Source organism: Schistosoma mansoni (assembly GCF_000237925.1).
Source record: "Schistosoma mansoni, WGS project CABG00000000 data, supercontig 0222, strain Puerto Rico, whole genome shotgun sequence".
NCBI classification, from domain to species: domain Eukaryota; kingdom Metazoa; phylum Platyhelminthes; class Trematoda; order Strigeidida; family Schistosomatidae; genus Schistosoma; species Schistosoma mansoni.
Window position 1 is genome coordinate 15555 of NW_017386088.1, and position 24341 is coordinate 39895.

Below are 24341 nucleotides of genomic sequence, written 5' to 3' on the forward strand. Positions count from 1 at the left end.
CGAGGAATTTTCTGGATCTCCTCAACGGGGTTGATATTCATTGAATATTAGATCTTTTTAAGTCTATATTCAAATGAATAAACTTTGAAAATTTGCGATTGTGACGATAAATGAAATCCAAAATAAGTGTTTCATCTGATTTGTAACCTGTCTGATGTATGTACACATATGTCTTAGAGTTGGTGTTCACATTGAAACCTGTGTGCAATACTCTCATGATGAGTATATAAAAATTCAATACTCATCAATTCTAGTACAGGGAATTTCAGATCGATACTTACAAAGTGAAACTTATTAGCTGAACTATGTTAGACGAATTTTATTCTTCGCTTCGCCCAAATGAGTAGCGTTTTCCAATGTATTCCATGTAGTATTAGATAAGATTTTTAAAGTTATTTAAACTAGAAATGGTTTGTTAGTTTTTAGTAAGGTTACTAATCTATCGAATGATGTATATGATCATTTCTGGTTCGCTTTTTTTAGTGAGTTAGTTTTCTACGAGATGGGATCGCTAACCCTATGCCCAAACCTCCTCTTTTACTATGATTGGAATCGGCAGTAACTCTAGACGAGCTACAAGAGAAGTTGTATATAATCATAGTATTACTTAATTATTTAAGGTCTCATCTAATTAGTTCAATTAATTTCTATTCAGTTTTCAATGTCCTGGGTTCGAATCCCGCTAGCAAGATCGTGGATGAGCACTGTTGAGTAGTTCCATACTAAGACGAAACGGCCGTCCATTGCTTCTAGGTTTTCCATAGTGGTCGTCTAGCTCAATTTAACTCATCAATTTAATTATTCAATCATCATTAGTTGTTCAACTCTATGTTGTTGTTGCTTTGTTTGTTTTTCTTTATCAGCTTGTTCAGAACCTCGAGTATATTCAAATAAGTCAGGTTTAATTAAATCCCATACTCAATATGGAATAATGAAATATACATCCAATTTATACTGTGAATATTTAATTAAAGCATCATTTAATTATAAAATTATTATTCATATAGAAGAACTTGATTTAGAAGAAACAAATAGGTAAGTAAATAATCCTTTTCTATTGATATGATATAGCGTGTTCACTGCTTCACTTATTTTGAGAGTCTCATCAGTCCTTGTGGTCTGGTGTGTGACGAAATCTCAGCACGGATACAGAAGGCTCGTCTAGCTTTCGCCAACTTGCGTCATTTATGGCGTAGGCGAGATATTCGTCTAGCAACCGAAGGACGGGTTTAATGCACAGCAGTCCGTTCCGTCGTACTTTATGGCAGTGAAATATGACCAGTAAGAGTAGAGGATATTCGTAGGTTACTAATATTCCATCATAGGTGTCTTCGAAGCATTACTCGTATATCCTGAGACCACCGGGTAAGTAATGCATATGTTAGGAAACGGGTACTAGGTAAGAATGGCAAATGGATTGATGAAGTAGTGAAACTTCAACAGTTGAGATGGCTGGGACACGTGTTACGTATGCCCAACCACTGACTGCCCCGACTTGCTATGTTTTATGATGTAGGAGTAGGTTGGAAGAAAGCTAGGGGTGGTCATACCAAAAGGTGGCATAAATCCATGAAGTCGCTGAAAAGTGGACTGAGACATGTTGGCAGGTGTAGACTACCTAGTTGGGATTCGCGAGATGATAGCAACAGATGGTTAGTGACCTCGAATGACATGGCTCTAAATCGTTTGCAATGGCATAGGTACATCCACTCTTTGTGTTCTCCCGAATTCTAATCTTCTGAATTCTTCATGTCCCTGTCCCTTTTCTCTTTTCAAATTTATTTCACTGGATTATACTTCTTCAATAACATCTTCAAACCCTAATCTTTCCGATTACTGCTTATACTCTTACTACTCCTATCACTATAGGATTTGAATCGACAACTGTATCTTTGTGCTAATGTGGTATAGCAACTCGAACTGATGTATATACGTACGATGTTCTACGTTATGACTTGCTGACTGACTGAGGCGGTAGTTGAACTTACCCAATGCATTACCAACAAACTCATTTAATGAAGACCGATACCACATCGATGGATCTGTCATACGTATGTAGTACCCTATACCTAACCTTTGAATTGCTCAATTGATTGTCGGAAAACATATGAGCTTATACTTTTACTACTTCTATCACTATGGGATTTGAATAGACAACTGTATCTCTGTACTAATGTGGTATGACAACTCGAACTGATGTACGTACGTGCGAAGTTCTACGTCGTGATTGACTGATTGACCGAACGATAGCTGATTCCAATTTGATTATATACCGATTGTTATCAAAATACACATGTCGGCTATCCTTTTATTTATTTTATCGACTTAAATCATCTCGGTGAATAAAGGAATTAAATAAGTTGAATACAGGAATGGATTTTTGAAGGTATATACTTTGTACACTCAGTGATTTGGACAGGAAATGTGAGGGATGAAGAGAATAGAAAAGAGTGAAACGAAATGACGCGCGGTGGAGAAGGCGTGTGAATCAACTCCTTTTAATTGAGTGTTGATCAATATTGATAGCTAGATAAAAGTAGGTTAAAGACTTGTGGTGAATAAGATAGCAAATATACACACACATACTCTCATATAAAGATAGTCAAGGTTGATAAGTGAATAATTAACAAGGTCAAAACGTAACTCAAGAAGAATGGATAAATTGCCCAGTCTAGAAGCTAGAATAAGTTATTTAGGCTTAACATAGTAACCAACACTACAATCTCTTTTTAACAGATGAATCAATATAGTGATGTAATAGAAAGATTATGATACAAAGTTATGTCATGAAATTAATCAAAACAAAGTCAACAACACTAATTGATCTTAGTTAAACAGCCATTGAAAACTTGAAAGCACAAAAGGGCTGTTTTTTCTTTGTAACAAACTTCCCATAAGTGAATATCTATGATCCTGCCGCCAGAGATCGAACCTAAGATCTTCAAGCCTAACCTATAGATCATTAAGCTGAGTTCTAATGGTATAATTGTCTAACTTCCATTTATTCGCAATACTGAGCAACCGAATTTCAATGTACTTGGCGGGTAACTGCTTCAGACTTTACATAGTTAGACTCCATTAGTTACAGCTTCTCAACAGAACATCTGGATTTCCTCTCGAAATTAGTTACTATAAAAGGTTTGTAGAAAGTTTCTAAATTTCATATTTAACATCACGGACTGATCTTAATTAGACAGACAGTGAACTAAAAATCGGTCCATCATGCTAACCACGAATGACAATCAGATTTCTAAAACTCCTAAAGGATGTGTGTGATTAAAAAGCATGAGAAATCAATAAGCTAACAATGAATTGTAGTTTCATTGAAATCATGGGCCGATAAATCTTAAACTACCGCTGGAAACCTGGAAGCACTGGATGGCCATTTCACCCTAGTATGGGAATAGTGAACAGTATGCATCCTTAAACCAAAACGTTGTAATCAAACCCAGCACCCTCGATCTCGCGCACTAACGTCTAACCTCTAGACCACTGAGCTAGCAACCAACGGTGTTAGTGTTTAATTTCAACCAATCCACAATATTGCACGACCATCTTCCATCATATTCGGTGGGTAACTGCCTCACACCCGACACGGATTAAACTCCACTGGTCACGGCTTCTCATTAGAAATACGAGAATAACCTCTCGAAGCTAATCACGAGTGAGCACATGATAATTATCAGTATAGGGTTGTGGAGATTGTTGGGTTTTAATTAAGAGCATGAACCGACCAATGTTGGATAACCATTGAAAACCTGTAATCACTGGATGACGGTTTCATCCTGGTATGGTACACCCCAGAAGTGCTCATCTACGATCTCGTACTCTGGACTTGAACCCAGGACTTCCAGTTTCGCGCGCTCTTTATTGTCTTTTGTTACAATGACCAAATTGTATTAGAGGTAATAAATAAGATGAAACGCTATCCGAAGTAATAATCTGTAGAACTATAGGTGTTTGATTAGTAACTAGAGGGAGGGGGGATTCTTGGTTAAATCAATTTGAAATACTACTACTACTACTAATGATAATAATAATAGTTTATGACAAGGACAACGACAAGAATAGAGATATATTTCTACTGTACTGAATGTCAAGGCTTTCTATCTTGGACAGGCACAGATTCTGATGTTTCAAAGAGTTAAATAAAATGAAATTTTGCTAGATATTAGTGAATTCCATAAACCACAAATTGATTAAAAATAGCTCTAAATTGTCTTTTATGACCAAACAGGGTGGATATATTTAGTTAAAACATTTTGACTACTCGCAAGTAGTTCATATTTTAAAGGCAAATGAATTTGAAGTAAATCCAACGTTTCGCTTGACAATCTGGTTCAAGCTTTTTCAAGGAATTAAACTTATTTTTGTTATCTGTAGATTAAGCTGTAAATCGAATTAGCTCAACAGATTATTCTCATTCATTTCTAGCTTTCAGTGTTGATCATCTTTTATGCTCCAGCTTAAACTGACTAGCGAATTAAACTGTGAAAATACTATAGTTTCCACAAATCCATATATTGATAATAATCATGTGCTCACTAGTGATTAGTTTCAAGATAGATTTCATGGAGTTCTAGTGATAAACTGTGACTAGTGGAATCAAATCCGTGTCAGAAAGAGACAGTTATCCACCTCAGACAATGGATGAATGATTGCGCGAGATCATGAGTCGATTGAAGTTAGACATTAATACTGTTGGATACCGGCTCAGTGGTCTAGAGATTAAGCGTAGAGCGCGAGACCGAAGGTCCTACGTTTGAGTTCCACGTGCGGATCGTGGATGCGCACTGTTGAGTAGTCTCATACTAGGATGAAGTGGCCATATAGTGCTGCCAGATTTCCACTAGTGGTTGAACTTTGATTGACTCGTGAAATTCAACTGTGAAAACAAAAGAATTGTTGAAAGCTTCTAAATATCACACTGAAAGAAATACAAGGTACTTCGAAAATCCCGAATGAAAAAGAATAGTTTGGTTTGCCATCTGAATTTTTGTAAAATGATGCATACAGAATGTAGAGTTACCGCAGATTTCTAACCCTTTGAATGAATCAAAGCAGAAATAAGAAGATAGTAGTGATTTAAACAGACTTATTCAAGGTGAGTTTTCTTGGCTATAAATAACCAATGGTAAGATTTAAACCAAAACGACATTAACTATTAATGTGAGTCCTAGATCAATCATTTGTATCCTTACAACAATCGTCGAAATTGTAGATGTACTGCACCATATACTCACTAGTGACTGGCTCCATGAGGTAATTCCTGGAGTTCTAGTGGGAAGTCGTAACCAGTGGAGCTAATCCATGTCAGGTACAGACAGGTATCTACCTCAGTACAATAGAAGTTGGTCGCTCAATTTCATGGATTGGTTGAGTTTAGACAATAATACCGTTAGATGCCGGTCCTCGGTTCGGATCTCGCGGAGCGACATCGATATGTAAACAAAGTATTTATCGTATGTATAGTTTAATTCATGAGTTAATTAAAGTTAGATCACCATGGAAAACCTGGAAGCACTGGACGGCCATTTTCATCCTAGTATGGGACTCACTAAAGACAATGGTGTACGATGGCACAATTTTGTGGATGGCCATTTTCATCCTAGTATGGGACTCACTAAAGACAATGGTGTACGATGGCACAATTTTGTGGATTGATTGAATTCACACAGCGGGATCTTGAGTACGTAATGCTGAGCAGTTCTATGCTAGGACAATATGGCTGTCCAACTTTTCCATGGTGGGGATCTCATGACTCATGAATTCAACTATTAAATTACTACTATCTCCACGAATCCCTTTTACTGACTTAGCGAAATCCAGTTTCATAATAGAAGCAATAATGATTAATGTAACCTGATTTCAACCAGTTGGTTAGAGAACATGATCATGAACTGACAGTAAGGAATAATGTTTGTCCTAAATTTAATATTTAAATTTCTATTTATGATCTTCATTATGAAATCATTGAATGTGACACAGTTTTGTTAACGTTGATAATCAGAATCTGAAGCTCTCATTAGTACCCCATTGTGGTATGGTCTACTTATATCCATTTAAGTAGTACATGGTGATGGTCAGACATAAAATGTATTTTGGCAGAAGATAGATAAGGAACGAACAAGAATGAAGTGAAATCGGTACGAAATCAGAGAAGATGGAAGGAACACTTAAGATTGAGACAATTGATTGTTATTTTGCAAATTAACTGTTGACTGTATGGTTATCAGAATTTACTGAGATGGTCTGTATTTGTGCCTAAATACATTCGATTGTTCCCAGTAGTGTTTCTGTTCACTACACCATGAATGGCTCTGATAATTATCGAATCCATGAACTTCAGGCATTGTAGAAAGTACCTAACTATAAAACTTAAAGTTAAGATCAATTAGATCATAACTTTAATTTCAATGAATTCGAGATATTGAGTTATGGACCACCCAACACATATGTATCACACCTGATATGGTTTACAACTTCATACCAGAAATTCACATACATCTACAGACTATTAAGTACGGCATCTATTGTTAGGTGAATGCCAGAGTGTATAATGAGTCTCTTAGACTTTCTTCACTATGACAACCTGTTTGAAGCGTTTGAAGCGAAAGGTCCTGTGTTCAAATCCCAGAGTGAACATCAACTCTGAGATGTGGCAGATACATCCAGCTGACGAGTCCCAAATAGGACGAAACGCTCGTCAAACTAGATTCCACTGCTAGACACTATCCATCTCTGCTTACCATACTTTGTTTGACTTTGTTTTAAATAGTTGATTTACCATTGATTCTTTGTTCTTTTCATTCCTCACTTCTTTTTTTTCCTAGTTGTATGTTTGACTACTTATTAATTACAGATGAGTATTATACAGATGTATATACATATTGTGGTCAATTAAAATTACCTAATCCAATTGAAATCAATAGTTCACAAGTCTATATAATATTTGGTACAGATGATGCTAATCATGGAAAAGGTTTTCTTCTTCACTATGAAACAATTGAGAAAGAGTCATTGAAACCGAATAGTTTTTATTCATGTGGATTAGCACTTCAATTCAATGATGATGGCTTTGAATGTAATGATATTCAAATGGAGAGTAGAATTATTGGTGGAGAAATATCTAGACCAGGTCAATGGCCATGGATGGTATCAGTAAGAGAAAATGATCAATTTCGATGTGGTGCCAGTTTAATTAGTAGTCAATGGTTATTAACAGCAGCTCATTGTTTTCCGAAGTAGGTATTTGAATATAATGAAGCAATATCATTTAAAATATTGATAAGGAGTCATTCATTTGTAAGAATTCAAATCTTCCAGTTGTTTGGGTTAGGGAATGCATTAGCTTCTAATCTTGGATGCAGGTACTTCTAGTTGACGAGTTCCAAATAGAATGTTATATACTTGATGCTAATTACGATTTCTCCTTACTCGGTAAACGGAACGAAGGTCAATGACACAGTGACACTATAGGCTATTCTAATCCGTTGTCCCAAGCCCCGCTAACTAGAGTGAGAAGTCCAAGACGAAGTAGGGGGAATATATATTCCTTAAGCAACCGAAGTACAAGCAATCACAATAGAAAGAAATTAAACGTATTTATATAGTATAAAGTTGTCTCTGGGAAGCATTATAAAATAGCACACTAAAAAAATACAACGGACCAATAGCATTCAAGATATTTCCAAGGGGGAAATACGACTCGAAGGTGAAAGGAGTGTTTTTGGCGCGAAAACAAGGAAATTCGAATTTTCAAAATAAAATTACAAAAATAAGTCATTTACCAGGTAAGTTCTGGGGATTTAACATCCCCAACAGAATGAAACCTGCATCCTGGATTCCACTGATAGCAACTATTCCCGCTATTAATAAAGTCTCATTTATTCTAAATACAATTTGAGATCCAAATTTCGAAACCTGGTTTTTGCACACACACACACACACAGACCTACTTTGAATCTGTCTGTATGCTACTAGCACTTAAATGCCATAGTTCCATCTAGTGTTTTGGAGTGTAAGCTCAATGGTATATTGTCTGAATGATCGTTTGTTGTTGAAAATGATACATATATACAATTAAAAAACAAACAATACTAAGTGAATTCCAACTTCACCCCATTGCACAAGCAAGTGGCTATCAGGACTCAGTGGCCGAGTAGATAACGCGTTGGCGTTTGAAGCGAAAGCTACTGGGTTCGAGTCCTAGAGTGAACATCAACTCTGAGATGCAGGTACATCCAGCTGACGAGTCCCAAATAGGACAAAATGTGTGTCCTGCATTCCACTGCTAGCCACTATCCATCTTTGCTTATCATACTTGTGAATTTAGGCTATATCGAAGCAATACGCACAGTATGCACATATGCCAATTGACTTGAACCCCAAGCCTTTAGAAGTTCTCTCATCGTCTTTGTATATCTTCAATCCATAATCCTAACATCTCCTCAATTGAACATGTGTCCATAGTCGTTCACATGGATTCATGTTAGCGAAGGGACTTAATAGCGTTAATATTCATTCAGATAAAGAGGACGACCACTTTTTCCAACACCATGCTCGATCTAGATGGGGCAGTTTATTTTATAACAATGAACCTATTCAACGATGTTTACGCATGATAAAGAAAGTCTTCATTGACATCAAATTCATTTGTTTACCTGTTATGATTATTCATATTATTACAGAAATATAAATCTAGACAATTGGACAGTCCACATTGGTGATTCTTATTTAGATTGGACTGATAGTGAAGAGATATTAATGAATATAAGTAGTATATTAACTCATCCAAATTATCGTCTACATAAATTATATGATTATGATTATGCATTGATAAAAATTGTTTCACCAATTCAGTATACTTCAAAACGAAGACCAATTTGTATATTGGATACAACATTGATGAATACTAATGAATTAGATCGTTGTTATGTTGCAGGATGGGGAAGTTCAGAAGGTAATCAATCATTGAATGTTGTTTCTTTTTTTCAATCTATTAAAAACAAATTGATCTCAAATGATCTACTCACAATCAAAAACGACATGCCTTCAAAGTATCTAACTATATTGGACTGCTATCACCATTGATTGATCACTGGGTGGTGATCAATGTCATGCGTGGTGGTGACGTCTCTGACTGTGAAGCTAAGTGACATGGGATCGAATCCTCCAGGAAGCATCAGTTCCCTCAAGATTACAGGTACACCTTGCTGACGAGTGCCAAGTAGCATAAAACCCGGATCCAGGGTTTCCTGTTGACCACCTCCAACCACCATCTTACCTCAATATATTGGACTGCTGTCGTTTCGTTTATTGATATCAGCTAGTACAAGCCATATTCTAGGAAAACCGCCGATTTTATTAAGTTTCAGTAGCGCAATTTCTAGGTGAAATGTATGTTTATGTGAACTGTTAAATCAATCATCTGATTAGTAGACAAACAAGCATACAACTAATTGACTATTAAATATATATGATTTTCATACCTATTATTAGTTTCTACCCCGGATTCACTGAGAGTTAGTTATAGTTGTGTGGAATAAAGTATTACCTAGTGTTAATCTGATTACCTATTTTTGATCGTGAATATTTTAGTTAAACACATAAATATTGGTACAAATTGGCGCCACACAAATCTCATTTGATTTTTATGAGGGCTGTGATACTGCCCAAGTGCCCAAACTGAAGCAGGTGGTTTTCTTATGGGGCCACACCTGGAGCCTTCGACCTGAAGACCCAATCCACAAGGAAGTGGAGTATCGTGAAGAGATGCATTCCCATGGTAGCCAGTGATCAACAATTGATTCATACAACATTTGTTCCTTCAGGATACTGGAGTTCATGTGCACCATTGGTTTGGAATCAGGGTTTTCCAACTTCCCTAGGTGGACTTTCCGTGAATCAGGTATCGTATATAATGTGATGTAGCTTCTTCATAATTCATCGTTTGAGAATACAATCTAGCGGTTTTATAAACCCGGTCAACCAGTTTATTCTTATTATCGTAGTATGGTAGTACACTGCGGTAAGGAAAGTACTTGAATTCATCCTTTATATCAACAACCATTCAGGAAAACAGCATTATTAAATAGGTTAATTAGTCTTGTCCATTGTATAATTACGCAAAAGAATAATCTTTTCTTCCTCTCTATCTTATTATTATTGTTTCATGGTGAGATGTTCTATGATAGTTTTGAATGTATTCTGTCGAACAGACATTGGAATTTTCTTTGGAATATGTTCTACAAAGGTAAGATATATCAACAAAGATTTAGATGATAAGCAAAAATGGATAGTGGCTAACAGTGGAATCAAGGACGCGCGTCTCGTCCTATTTGGGACTCGTCAGCTGGATGAACCTGAATCTCAGAGTTGTTGATGGTCACTCTGGAGCTCGAATCCAGTACCGTTTGCTTCAAACGCCATCGTGTTATCCACTCAGCTACTGAGTCCTGATAGCCACCTGCTTGTGCAACGGGGTGAAGTTATATTCACTTGGTGTTGTTTACTTGTATCTTCCCATTGACATTTTGGACTGCGATTGATCAGTCTCTTATTGGCATATGTACATCCTATGCGGACTGCCTCGATATTGCCTGAAATCATAAGCTTTATAGGCAGAGATGGATAGTGGCTAGCAATGGAATCCAGGACGTGCGTTTCGTCCTAGATGATTACCACTTCGACCAAAAAGGATATGTGAAAACTCCATCCATCTAGTTTAAGTCTCCTTATGAGAATAGAACAGATCTAAGAAATCAAAACAGATTAAACACAGCATCTGTAGACTGACGGTTAAAAAGTTTAGTATAATAACAATTAGATATCTATCAGAAGGGGTTTTGTGGATATTTCAGTATTTTTTATAGTTGAAATCATTAGTCAATTGAAGCTAGACCACCATCGAAAACGTAGAAGCACTGGACGGCCGTTTCGTCCTATTATGGGACTCCTCAGCAGTGCGCATCCACGAAACCCACTCACGAGATTCGAACCCAGGACCTACCAGTCCCGAGCTAGAGCCCTTAACCGATAGATCACTGAGGCGGTCTCCTGAACTATTGATTCTCTAGTCACAGTTATGATTAATTTGCTTAGTTATACTAACTTAATAGATTGTAAACTAATCTTTCTTATTTGTATGCCAATAGATTCACCAATATCAAATGAATTACGTCATCTCCGTATTCCACTACTTAATTTAACGGTATGTAATCAAACAGAAGCATATCAAGGAAAATTAACTGAAACAATGATATGTGCTGGATATATTATGGGTGGTAAAGACTCTTGTCAAGGAGATAGTGGTAGTCCATTAATGTGTCAATTACATAATACTACTGATCATGCATGGTATCAAATTGGAATTGTATCATTTGGGAAATCATGTGCTGGTAAGCTGACAGTTACTAATCATCTACCCATAAAAATAAGTCATTATTTTAACCATGTGTAATAAAAATGAACATGGGAAATTATTCAATTAATAACTAGCTATCTGATAACAGTTTACATTACGGAATGAATTTAAAATAAGATAATCAAACAGTTTAGTTTCACTATGAAGCTTCTGAGGAGCTAGCACCGACAACCTTGTCGCGTGATGGGTGTGTAATGTCTTAAACATTGCGCAGGAGTCGAACAGCGTACATGTCAGCTAATTCATGATAGTGAGCGATGATCATCCAGTAGTATCAGTTATATCCATCTCACCCCTAATGTCATTAAGTCAACATATAACAGCTGCTCATTAAAACAAATGAGTAGTTTTATACTATCCTGTAACAAATATACAGTGCTCTTCAGCTTCTAGTCATTATCTTTGCCAAAGTGAATCAGAAAATTGTAGATCTAATGGATATCCACTAACATATACAGAGCAATTCCATAAATAATACCTTATGCCAAGTATTCAATAAGTGAGCTTTACACATTTAAGGATGTCTCAAAGACTGGATCCACAAAATGTGATATTATACCTTTTCGCGGTGATCGAGGTAAATTTTGTGAAGATTTACACACTTATGAACTGTCTCGAAGTTAGGATCTACAGAGCAAAAAGTTACTGTAAACGTCATATACCTTGTCAATTTGAAAGTTTTATTCCAGAAGGAAAGTAATACATTGAAGTTTTATAGTCTGTACTCAACAAACCCTTAGAGTTTATTTTAACTATGATAATTTGTATTATCCCGTCTTCGATATTTTAACTGAAAGTTGATCAGTCTTAGTTAACATATTTGCATCCTGTGTGTGGATTGTCTTGATATAGCCATTATGTCACAAGTTGTTTGAATGAAAAGATAGGGTGTGGTTGTGAGTGAAATCCAGGACGTCCGTTTTGTTCCATTCAAGACTCGTCATCTGGATGAACCTGGATCATAGAGATGGTTTTCGATCCGACAATTGACCACAGTACGACTCGGATCAAACAACAAAGCTTAGATGAATGTGAATTAGGCTAACCGAGGGTACTGGGTTCGAGTCCCAGAGTGAACATCAACTCTGAGATGCAGGTACATCCAGCTGACGAGTCCCAAATAGGACGAAACGCGCGTCCTGGATTCCACTGGTAGCTACTATCCATCTCTGCTAACCATGCTTGTGAATTAAGGTATATCGAGGCAATACGCACAGTATGCACATATGCCAATTAGAGACTGACCAGTTGCAGTCCTAACAAAAATCGATGGGAAGATTCAAACAAACAATACCAAGTGAATTGAATAATAAAGATCTAAAAACATTTTACCTCGTTACTATGATCAAGATTTACGGGTTTACTCATGTAAACGATTGGTTTTATTAGGTCAATGGAATAAATACTAATTACTGTCAGATTCATTAGTTATATCAAATTACAAACAATCTTTGAGGAGATAAATCAAGTAATCTTCCAGCGCCATATCATCTACGTAGAGAATCTAAATAACGTTAGCCTGGTGATCAAAACATTCTACTTCATAGATATTTACTTTGGTTTGAGTAGATGTATAGCCTCATCAATAACAGAACTTTCATAGAAACAGTGAGGTTGAAAGTCACGTACATGTACACATGAAGGTGATATGAATATATATATCATAGGTTTCATATCATTAGATTCAATATTGTTTGTATGATACAAGGATTCGAAATGACCATAATTGAAAAATTCATTACAAGGAAATGAATCACTTCTTATCATTACCTTCCTCAAAAATCGTATTGTAGTGAACAAGAACTCAGGTAGAGGAAATCAATTTATTGTTAAATGCGAAATTACAGAGTGTTTTCATAAAGAATGTGAAAACCCCACATCATTTACACATCTTGCTTCGATTCTTTCAATTCTGTTGTTACCACAATTGTTCTCTGCGGTCGTTTCTGTTCTCATCAATCCAATCTTCTGTTGTCAAACATTCCATTTCCGATTAGTTTTACATACTACTCATATCTATCAACATAAGTAGTACACACCACTGTATTAAATATACTTACTTACGCCTGTTACCCTTCACGGAGGAGGATAGGCCGACTTCCACCATCCTCCATCCAACCCTGTCCTTGACAGTCCTTTCTATTTGCTAATCATCCTTTTTATGTCTGTTTCTGATTCCCGGAGCAGTGTGTTCTTTGGCCTTCCACTTTTCCGCTTCTTTCAGGATTCCAAGTTAGTGTTTACTTCGTGATGTAGTTTGATGATTTCCACTATGTATGTCCAATCCACTCCCAACGTCTTTTCCCAATTTCCTCTTCAGCTGGAAACTGGTTTGTCCTCTCCCACAGAAGGCTGTTGCTGATGGTACTCAGCCAGTGAATGTTGATTATTTTGCGTAGACAACTGTTTATAAATATTTGTACCTTCTTGATGATGGTTGTAGTAGTTCTCCACGTTTCAGCTCCATACAGTAGGGCTGTCTTGACGTTCGTATTGAAGATTCTAACTCAGATATTGGTTGACAGTTGTTTTGGGTTATATAGGTTCTTCACTTGTAGGAATGCTGCCTTGCTTTGCCAATCCTCGCCTTTACGTCTACGTCAAATCCTTCTTGTTCATCAATATTTCTGCCCAAGTACGTGAATGTTCCCATATGTTCCAGAGTTTCACCATCAAGTTTGACTGGGTTGGTGTTCTCTGTGTTGTATTTGAGAATTGTGATTTTACCTTTGTGTATATTGAGGCTTATTGATACAGAGGCTACTGCTACATTAGTTGTCTTCGTCTGTATTTGTTCGTGTGTATAGAGCAGGAGGGTTACGTCATCTGAGAAGTTCAAATTGTCTAATTGATTTTGAGATGTTAATTGTAGTTATGTATTAAATATACCCCTAACTATAATTGTCGTATCATTCAATGTAAATTATTGATTTTATTTTTTCAAGTGCCTGGAACTCCAGGAATTTATAGCAATCTTACATTTGCCAATAATTGGATCTCTTCAATTATTCAATCATAAGAATAATTATAAACTATTGCAGAAATGAACAAATACTTTTTCTGTACAATTGTCAATAATTATATGATAATTCAATTTAGTTTTGTAAAACCACTCTGATAAGTCTTCTAATTGAACGCTAGATTTGGTTTCTAAGGTCTTCTAGTAACACCCAATCTAAATCTACACAGCGACTTGAACATGAGAGAAAAGGTGCGAAATATAGAAGGAACGTTGTATTCCAGGATTCTTTTATGAACAGAAAATATAAGGTTTTTATAGCATTTTAGATGGCTTTGGGCTCCCAGAAATTTCTGGAACGCTATTAAACATAGTAGGAATATAGGTAATCATCCAATCAGAAGTGTGACATGTGACTTTTCAATTTCTAGATGTTTCTGGCGAAACCAACGAGAGTTAACTAATGATAGCTTTGATGTGATTAATCAACTTTTACATATTTCACTGAAAAAGGTTAAATATAAGTAATAGGAGTTGAAATAAATTCGTAAATAAGCGTTAAGGCTTTCGTCACAAACTGACTTCAGCTATAAGATTATACTTTGTCACCCTTTTGTAGATAAGTTTATAAAAGCTAGGATTGAGGTTAAGAGTTGGGGTGTAAGAATACATTTTAACTGTACAAACATCCGTGATTACCAATAAAATCAAGTACACCTTTAGATAATCTGTATTAGGGGCAAATGTTTTTCGTAACTTATGGTAAGTGACATGTCATTGTAGTGGCTAGTACTATACAAAACCCATATAGCTTATTCTAGCCTCTGAACAAATCAATCTGTTCATTCATCTTAGTCATATTTTGACTATATTAATTATTCGCTTATTAACCTTGACTGTTTTTTGTGTAAGCGTATGTGTGTGCATTTCTTATCTTAATCATCACATGTTTGTAACTTATTTTGCGTGACAATAAATATCGATTCACGCTTGGCTAAACTGAATTGGTTCACTCACCTCCATTGTGCGTCATCTTGTTAGGCTTCGTATTCCAACCAACGATTGTACAAAATATACGTATTCAAAATCCATTCTCGTATTGAAATTATCTAATTTCGTTATGTGCTAACGCGACTTAAGTCGATGATTATATACAAGGATTGGCAATATCTTTATCTCCATAACAACCAATCATATAATATTACTGGAGTTAGATACGGGGCCACTAAAGTGGTGAGCACGCCGACGACAAACCTTGAGCAGCAAAATACGTCGATGAAGAACCTTTTGTACTCCATTCTTTTGAAGCAAAAACTCAGCGAAGTCAGCTCAATAATTAAACAATGCAGTTTTCAACCATACGATCAAACTGGAGTCAGATTTAGGGCTACTAAAGTGGTGAGACCATCGATAACATCATCGTCTGATCTAATTGGCGTCAAAATCATAATCGTTGTGTAGTTGCATGAAAGGTATATTTTCATCAATTCTAAGTATTAACAACTTTTACTCAGCTAGTAATAAAACATGTACACAGTAAATTTTGCTGATAATCTAGAGAAGTATTCTTTTAATTCTGATCGATTGGTTCAAAGCCTCCAGCACCTTATATTTTTACCACTATTAGATTTATGAAGACGAATACTAGAATATCAAATAAAACAATTGTTATTTCAATGAATACTAACTATTACAAGATAATCAATCGAGTTTATTTGTGCAGTAAGAAACAAAATAAAGAAATTTGAAGTGAAAACTAACCAGGAATAACTCTCACTCTCTTTTCCTGAATAGTGTATGAGATAAACAATTGATTCTCACTATTCATTTTAATATAATTTTTGAATAATAATAATAATAGATGGTCACCTAGTAGTAACCGAAGAATAATCAATCTAAATAAGATGATCGGTTAGAAAAAGATTCAAACTTAAATTTTAAAAAAGGAGAACAAATCAAAACTACAATTTCACAGATAAAAAAAGGGAAACATTTGAGTAGAAAGTCAAATGGATATTTTGTTTTAATACACCATTTCTTCAATGGTATATATACAACAAGAATAAATGTGAACCTAAATAGAATCTATTTACTGAATTATGATTGGATCAGAAAAGCCAAAAAAAGAGATAGAAAAACACACACACATGAAAGTGTGCAATTAACCAATAAAAATGCTGCAAATAATATTAAGTGATTGTGATTGGTAGTTTTCAATTAAAAACAATAGATCGATATACAGACAGGTTAGTGTTAAGGGAAATTATATATATAAACATGTGTGGACAATTTCTCAGGGATTTAACGAAATCAGGTGGAAATTCGGATAGCTTGTAAACTGTCTTCCTTTTTCGGAAGTAAAATACGGTTTTGGTTATAAATGTGAAGGGAAAAAACAAAATAAAGAAGACAAATCACAGCCGGTTTCTTTTAGGGTAAACACTTCTCATTTTGAAACAAAGATAATTTTTTGCACGGTTTTTTCCTATTTAAGAGTTTGTAGATTTATTTAAGAATTAGATTTCATGATTAAATTACCACCACTTGATTGATTAGTAATAGAAAGTTTCGCAGACCTATCATTTAAAAAACCATTATTACGATTAGTAGTAATGTTATTCAATATAGGTAATCTAGTATCCAATAGTAAATTTCCATTAGCATCTTTAACACGTAAACGTCCAGAACTGTAACGAGTTTCATGTCGACCATCAGGAAATATAGTCTTCGTGGTACCATCTGGATATACACGACACTGAGAATTAAAAGTTTAGAAAAAGTGTAAAAATTTAGATGGATTAATTCATTTATAGCAAAGTTTATAGAAGACTTTATTCACTCATGTATTAAACCATCCTTATCTTACTTGTTTTAAATAAACTTTGAAAACTTTAGTTGAACACATTATATTTGCATGTTTCAATGATCTATGTAACCAGTAAAACAGCCAAAGAAAATGCACGACTTATCATGAATAAACAACGGTTTCAGTTGTCATACTTCATGCTTCGTAGAAAAAGGAGACTTGAAAGAAAATAAAGAATGAGTACAACTGCACTACAGTGACCAATTTTGAACTGCGTTATCTAAGGTCTACAACTATAGGTGTTAACCAAGGTATCTTCAAATCCAGAAGACAGTTTATGGTAGATGAAATGTCTAACTTATCTGGAAGTTAGGCATAATTGTGTTAGAAATGGGAGGTTAGTGGATAGACATATGTACTACATATGCCCAAACTATCTAGTTTAAGCACAATTTATAACCTTATTAGTTGAATAAACTATAGACTTTGTCTCAAAATTACTCACTACTTTTATTTTTCGAAGACACCTACAGTCGAATACTTGCAAATTTTTCGTATCATCAACTTTCAAAACTGAATAGAAAAACAGAGTACAAGATACTTGTTGTTTAAAAGATAAACTAATATTTCGTTAATCCATTAAGTAATGATTATGACTATTAATGCTAAGAACACACACACACAATAAAGAAAATAACATTCACGTGGAAGCTTCAGTAACATCTGCGAATATTGCAGCCAATGTTACTGGTGCTTTTATTATACAGTTTGGAGCAATTATAATTTGCCTTAGTCTCAATCTCGATCGAGCGAAAAAAGTTCCTATTCTAGCAGACGTCTTACATCGAGGAACAACACCACGGTAATCTGCACAACGTCTACAAGTCATTTGATTACCGAAATCACAAATAAAGAAACTTCATAGTAGTTCCATTTATTGTAGGCGTTTAATTGTCACGTCTTCTCTAAAATCCACTATGAACCGATTGAGCATCAGGTACTGAAATTGACGCCGTAACCTTGAAATCCTTCAAATGCTTCTGATTGGCTCGTCAATAAATTATACTCTCGCCTAAACAACTTTGTTAATTACATTTTCATTCCAATCGCTTTCTTCTGCAACCAATATCACATTTTAATATGTTTGTTTTAATTAAAAGTTACATAGCGTATATACAAGTACAATTACCTCAAATATTAAAGATCTATACAGCTATCGAATTATTCACTATCTTACACTTTGAAGCATCTTCATCTGTATTATAAAGATAGATATTAATCATAATTAAATCCTAGTCAATTTGGTTGAAAATACTACTGAGCATCTATTCAGAATTGCTAGCTAAGGATTAAATAGATCCCATTTATGTTGTTCATACCTATTGTTCTCTAATAAATTCCCTTATACTTTACTTAATCGTCATTTTCCAGTGTGCACATAGTTATAAGTTACACTGAATGAGAACATGTTAACAATGCTTCTTCTGAATATAAGAACTAAAGCAGCTAGAACTCGCTTCCTTTGGATGATTTGCCAAAAATCGTCCACGATGATGTAGGTCGCTTCATTATTTCTACCCCTTTAGATCTAAAGTTTTTTACATTCCTTATAAAAGCGTTTTTTTAAATTTCACAAATCTATATTCTATTCTAAAATCTTATTTTCGACCTCTAATCATTTCTATTACCAACAATACTGGTACTGACAATATTACTCAGGGATTCATCTCAGTGTGCTAGTAGAGTATGGGAACTTTGATCAATGTACACATCTGCTAGGTTCTACGTTGACTGATAATAAGTCATCAAAGCATTCCAAAATAAGAAGAAATTATTCTCAGAAAGGGGTTTTGTCAAGATTTCAGTATTTTCATAGTTGAAATCATGAGTCAATTGAAGCTAGACCACCACAGAAAACCTGGAAGCACTGAACACACGTTTCGTCCTATTGTGGGACTCCTCAGAAGTGCGCATCCACCATCCCGCTTCGCAAGACTGGAACCCAGGACCTATCAGTCTCGCACCAGAGCACCTAAACTCTAGACCACTGAGCTGGCCGGCATTCAACGGTGTTTAATGTTCAGGTTTTCCATGGTGGTCTAGCTTTAATTGACTCATGATTTCAACTATAGAAATTATTTCATTTAAATGTCACAACAAATACCAGTACATGGTGGAAACTATATATGGAAAATCAAACCAAACTACAAAGCGATAGACAAGTGTTTCTTTTTAACGCGGGACATCTAATTAACAGCGCACACACATAAGAAACTGTTGTATCCCGAAGAGAATTATGAATGGTAACTTTTGAGGACTATTTATGGACCAATGTAATATGTATATTTCCTATTGTATAATTCCTAATTAACTTAACTATTCATATTCATGTTCCCCTTATTATAAGCTTTATTTTGATTAATAGACTATTGTCATACGATTTACCACCGCTGAGTTATCCCCAGTCTATTGATTACTGTTCCTCTTATTCACAGCCACATTTGGCCAAATATTGTACATATGTTATTTTCTATTTTATGGTACGATGTGGTCTGTTTTACTAGTATATAAAGCCAGTATGTTTTTTTAATAATCATTCATACCACAGAGGCTGTTATTGGTGTTCTGGACTTAACTGGCTGGGCTAAGCAGAAAGCAGGAAAAATAAACACTCTAGACTACTCGTACGGTTTTAGTGTGTCACTGTTTCAATCAATAATTCGCTGCTCTCTGAATGGCAGTCATATCACGTCATACATTAACTGGGAATCCACTCGGCCACAAGATATAACAGAAACACAGCTATTATTATTTGTCATTGAACTGGTTCATAGCAAAACATAAATTAATCACAAAATACAATCATTGGATGATTCACAAAATCCAACTAACTTTAATTCCTGAACTAGAATGAATTTCACGTTGACCATTAGGCAACAGAATTTCTTTAACACTGTTATTATTGTTGTTAAATTGTTGACAAATTTGTTCATTTGTCAAGGATTTTGATGAATTGACTATTGTCGTTGGTAGTAGTAAACCTTTGTGTGGATTTATTTGTCGAGAAGAATAGATAATCTCTTGACGTCCACTAAAACAAAACAAAAAGAACATTTTAAATTCATTTAGTATTGTTTGTTTGAATCTTCCCATCGAAAGGTACTGGGTTCGAGTCCCAGAATGAACATCAACTCTGAGATGAAGGTACATCCAGCTGACGAGTCTTAAATAGGACGAAACGCGCGTCCTGGATTCTACTGCTAGCCACTATTCATCTTTACTTAAAAAGAACATTTTGCTTTTTGTCTATAGAAATCACCCTACCTAATCCTCAACCAACACACTGGTTACTTAGATGATGAAAGATCAATTTTCGAGCATTAATTTATCTAACTTTGTATAGTTAATCATCGAAGATTAATCGCTCGAGTCAGTTAGTCATCAGCTGACGAAGGGCCTAGCAAAAATATGTGTTAAACCAGGCCACCATATCAAATTAACAGAGAGTAAAGAAAATCAGAGCAGATTGAATAATTAAAATCGTTATGATAGCGAGAAAGACTGATATGGATCGTGCCAAGGCCTTAATCCAGATCAAGACAAGTTCTCTCCTGTATATTATTCAGTAGACAGATCAAGGATGTAACAAAGACCAAAGATTGACAAAATAATTCAAAAGATCGAATGAAAAATTACATTAGAAACAATTCTGGGACTGAAGATCTGCAGGGAGATACAAGAATGAATTTACCTGTGCCGCTCTATTTGATCTTAAGTCTATTGCCTAATGCTTATAAAGCTGAGTAGACTAAGTTGTAGTTGGTCAGTTACTTTATGAGTAGGTCACAACTAATTAGTTATAAATAGATGCTTTCAACAGTTGCTAATTAAATTGAGAATTCTATTTTCTTTCGAGATTAATCACTTTCATTTCACTAACAAAAAGCTGAAGACAAACAATTATCGAATATCATAATATTATGAAGAGAATTCGGATGGGCGGTTAATATGCAGAAACGTAGAATATAGTTGTAAAAAATATTGCTTATCACTTGAAGTATGATAACATTGCCCAGATCCATATTTCCGTCAGGCTATCAGTCAGTCATAATCAACGAAGAGATTGAGACAAATGTATGTTGGTACAAGTTTCCACATCTTATTAGCAAGATGAGTACAAAAAGAATCGAACCTTAACAAGTAAAGAACCAACTCGGTGATAGATTATGATGACATGTGTTCCACAGAAACCCGGTTATACTCTCTTCAGACGCATAAACACATGTAGAGAGAAACAACATTGACTTACTCAGAATATGTAATCTCTTCAGTTCCATTAGGATAAGTTATCTGAACTGTTCCATCAGCTGCATAATGATATATCTAAATATGTTTATGTACATAAATTAAGATTAGAAAAGGGAAAAAAGAGATAAAACTCATGTAACCTACGTTTAGATTTATGAACTCAACTTTAAGCTAAAATTTAATTTTAAAAGGGCTACTCTACACAGTTATTCATAGAAGTAATTAAAGACGGGAATTTAACTTTCTGACCTAGTAACGAGATGTCGAACATAATCAGTGACATAATTCTAGACAGCATATATGCCACTATTAACATATTACTTATTAAACAAATAGTAGTTTGAGTCGAATTACAATATTCTTCAAAAAATGTGATATTCATTTTTAAGCTGAAAGATTATCCAGAAGAGAAGTTAAATCATTTGAGTCAGTTGTCACCAAGATATGATATCCAGCGGAAAACGATCGAAAACAAGAGGCCAAACTATGAGCCTTCAAAAAGATATTGAGATTACTAAGTACCGTCATATTGGACGAAACCTAGTATTTTCACGTCTCCTGGTGTCCATGATCTTCATCAACCATTGAGCTGGAGTGGAATGATATGGTTTTCTTCATATTCAAGCAGCTGACAATATAGAGAAAAGATTATTTGGATAGGTATTATACCTAAATGCTTAGATTCCTTCTTCCTAATTCACAAACAACTTTTAATCAGAAACACCGAATGGAAAACAGATGGCTAGTCGATAATAATAAGAACATCATTATTTGATAAGTCGCTTATAGAGGCTTATAAAAATCTAAGAGTCCTTATTAAATCCGGGTCGCGTCATCTATGTCTGAGTAGTTGTCCCTATCAATATACGTATTTACCCCGTTGGGTTTGGGGTATTTCTACTCATACTTGATGATAATTAGGAACCACTCCGATTCCCATGACGCTAAGTAAGAACACGAAAGACTAAAACAATGAAAACTAGTTAGCTGTTCAAAAACACATCCTCAAACAGTCCCAAAATTACATTCAAAATCGCAGTCCTAGGTACAATCTCTTGCAAGGGTTATGGATGAACAGGGCCAAGGAGTTTTGAATTAGAATAAGGATTTGTTGGATGTTTTCTGGTTATTAATGGTGTTCATGAACTAATCTCAATTCATATTGCAAGATAACTTCATGATAAACAATCTCACAGGTTCATTACATAGCTATATTATGAAAGTATACAGTTGGAAGTTGTTTACAGGAATATTAAATGCTGATTTTCTGAAACGTATGCCGGATTTCATCATGATTCTAAACAGCGACATCATCAACGCCAACTTGCATTAAAAGTGGGGTTTCTAGTATTGTCCCTTGGTCACATGACAATAGATGTTTGTGATTGGTTGTCACTAAGAGTTTTGTTATCTGCATCACTGTGTCCGTCCTCTAGTTAAGTTAAGATTATCTGTGCTTATGTGATTTACACAGTTGAATTCACGAGTCGATCGAAGCTAGATCACCATCGAAAACCTGAAAGTACCAGACGGCCATGACTCGTGAATTCAACTGTGAAAATACTACAATCTCCACAAATCTCCATACTGATTATGTGATTTATCGGCCATTCTACAACAAGTCAATCGGGGAAAACTAATTTAAATATATTGGAACCAAAAAAGCCATTTGAAGTTGCTACTCAGCATGATATCGTTCAGTAAGTCAATGAATGATGAGATGTTAATGATAAATTTTAACCACAGAAGTCTGATAATTGTTAACTTAAGCCCGATATTCAAAGATAATAATAAAGCATACTGAAAGATTATGTTATAAGATTTATTGACGTAAGGAATGAAGCAAACAAACGGACAAAGAGATCAACAGTGTTGACTACGGCCTCATAACAAATGTTTTGCTGAGTCAATGATAATATAGTTTTCAAGATTATACATTACTTTCTTATAATGCAAAAACGTTAAGACCTAACTTCAAATATACTCATTTCACTAGTCATTTATGCCCCCCAAATGCCCTGGTACATCCGAGAGTGAGGAGAGTGCGCTCTCCCTCTCCAAATGCTCTCACATAGACACGCGAATATATAGCCTCTGACAGGGAAGTCCTGTTCACTGCCTTCTGACAGTGGCGGGAGTGTTGTTTACGAAGTTGAGAGGATGAAAAGCGAATGTCCGGTACCTTAACCAGGTTGGTGGAAACGGAAAGTCCACCTAGTGGAGTTTGAAAACCCCCATCCCAAACCAATGGTGCACATGGGCTCCAGTATCCTGAGGGAACAAATGGTGTATGAACAAATCGTTGGTCGCCGACTACCATCGGACTGCATCTCCTCATGATGCTCCATTGCCTTGTGGATCAGACCTTTAAGTCAAAGGCTTGGGGTGTGACCCCCTAAGAAAACCACCTGCTTCGGTTTGGGCACCTGAGAAGTATCACAGTCCTCACACAAATCAAATGAGATTTGTGTGGCACACACATATCTGGTGTTTCCTTGTACCAATATTTACGTGTTTAAATAAACTAGATAAATAAATAAGTCATTTATGTACAAACAATATTTGACAAATGAATAATTGATACAAGGCAAAACACTTACTACACGACCATCTGGTAAAGTTCGTTTAATATCACCATTGAATAAAGATACAACTACAGTTACAGTGTCAGGAAAAATTTCTTTCACTGAACCATTAGCATAAGATACAACAATAGCACCATTTGAATAAGTTTGTTCAATCTATAAATTGATAAATAAAGAATAAGTATCAGGATAACGATTTTATAAAAATGATCATTGAGTAGTAGTAATTAATGGTATATTATCTGTCGGGAAGTAATC

General features: G+C 35.3%; 2 protein-coding genes across 2 annotated transcripts in view; one reads left to right on the forward strand and one right to left on the reverse strand.

Moving 5' to 3' along the window:
• Positions 1-6837: 6837 nt before the first annotated feature.
• On the forward strand, positions 6838-14534 carry Smp_103680 (subfamily S1A unassigned peptidase (S01 family); the record flags this gene model as incomplete). The annotated part of the gene is made up of 4 exons (XM_018792054.1): positions 6838-7244; positions 8691-8962; positions 11157-11399; positions 14371-14534. 4 exons carry the CDS (start codon positions 6838-6840, stop codon positions 14442-14444), a joined length of 996 nt encoding a protein of 331 aa, XP_018647263.1. The 3' UTR covers positions 14445-14534.
• A 2359-nt stretch (positions 14535-16893) lies between these two features.
• Positions 16894-24341, reverse strand: part of Smp_180020 (lyst-interacting protein, putative) — a gene marked incomplete at both ends in the record, with an annotated part of 31111 nt that continues 23663 nt past the window's right edge. Inside the window, 4 exons of the mRNA XM_018792065.1 lie at positions 16894-17139; positions 20083-20143; positions 21500-21573; positions 24099-24239. Of these exons, the coding sequence (XP_018647264.1) occupies positions 16894-17139; positions 20083-20143; positions 21500-21573; positions 24099-24239 (522 nt within the window). The remainder of the gene's footprint in view (positions 17140-20082; positions 20144-21499; positions 21574-24098; positions 24240-24341) is intronic.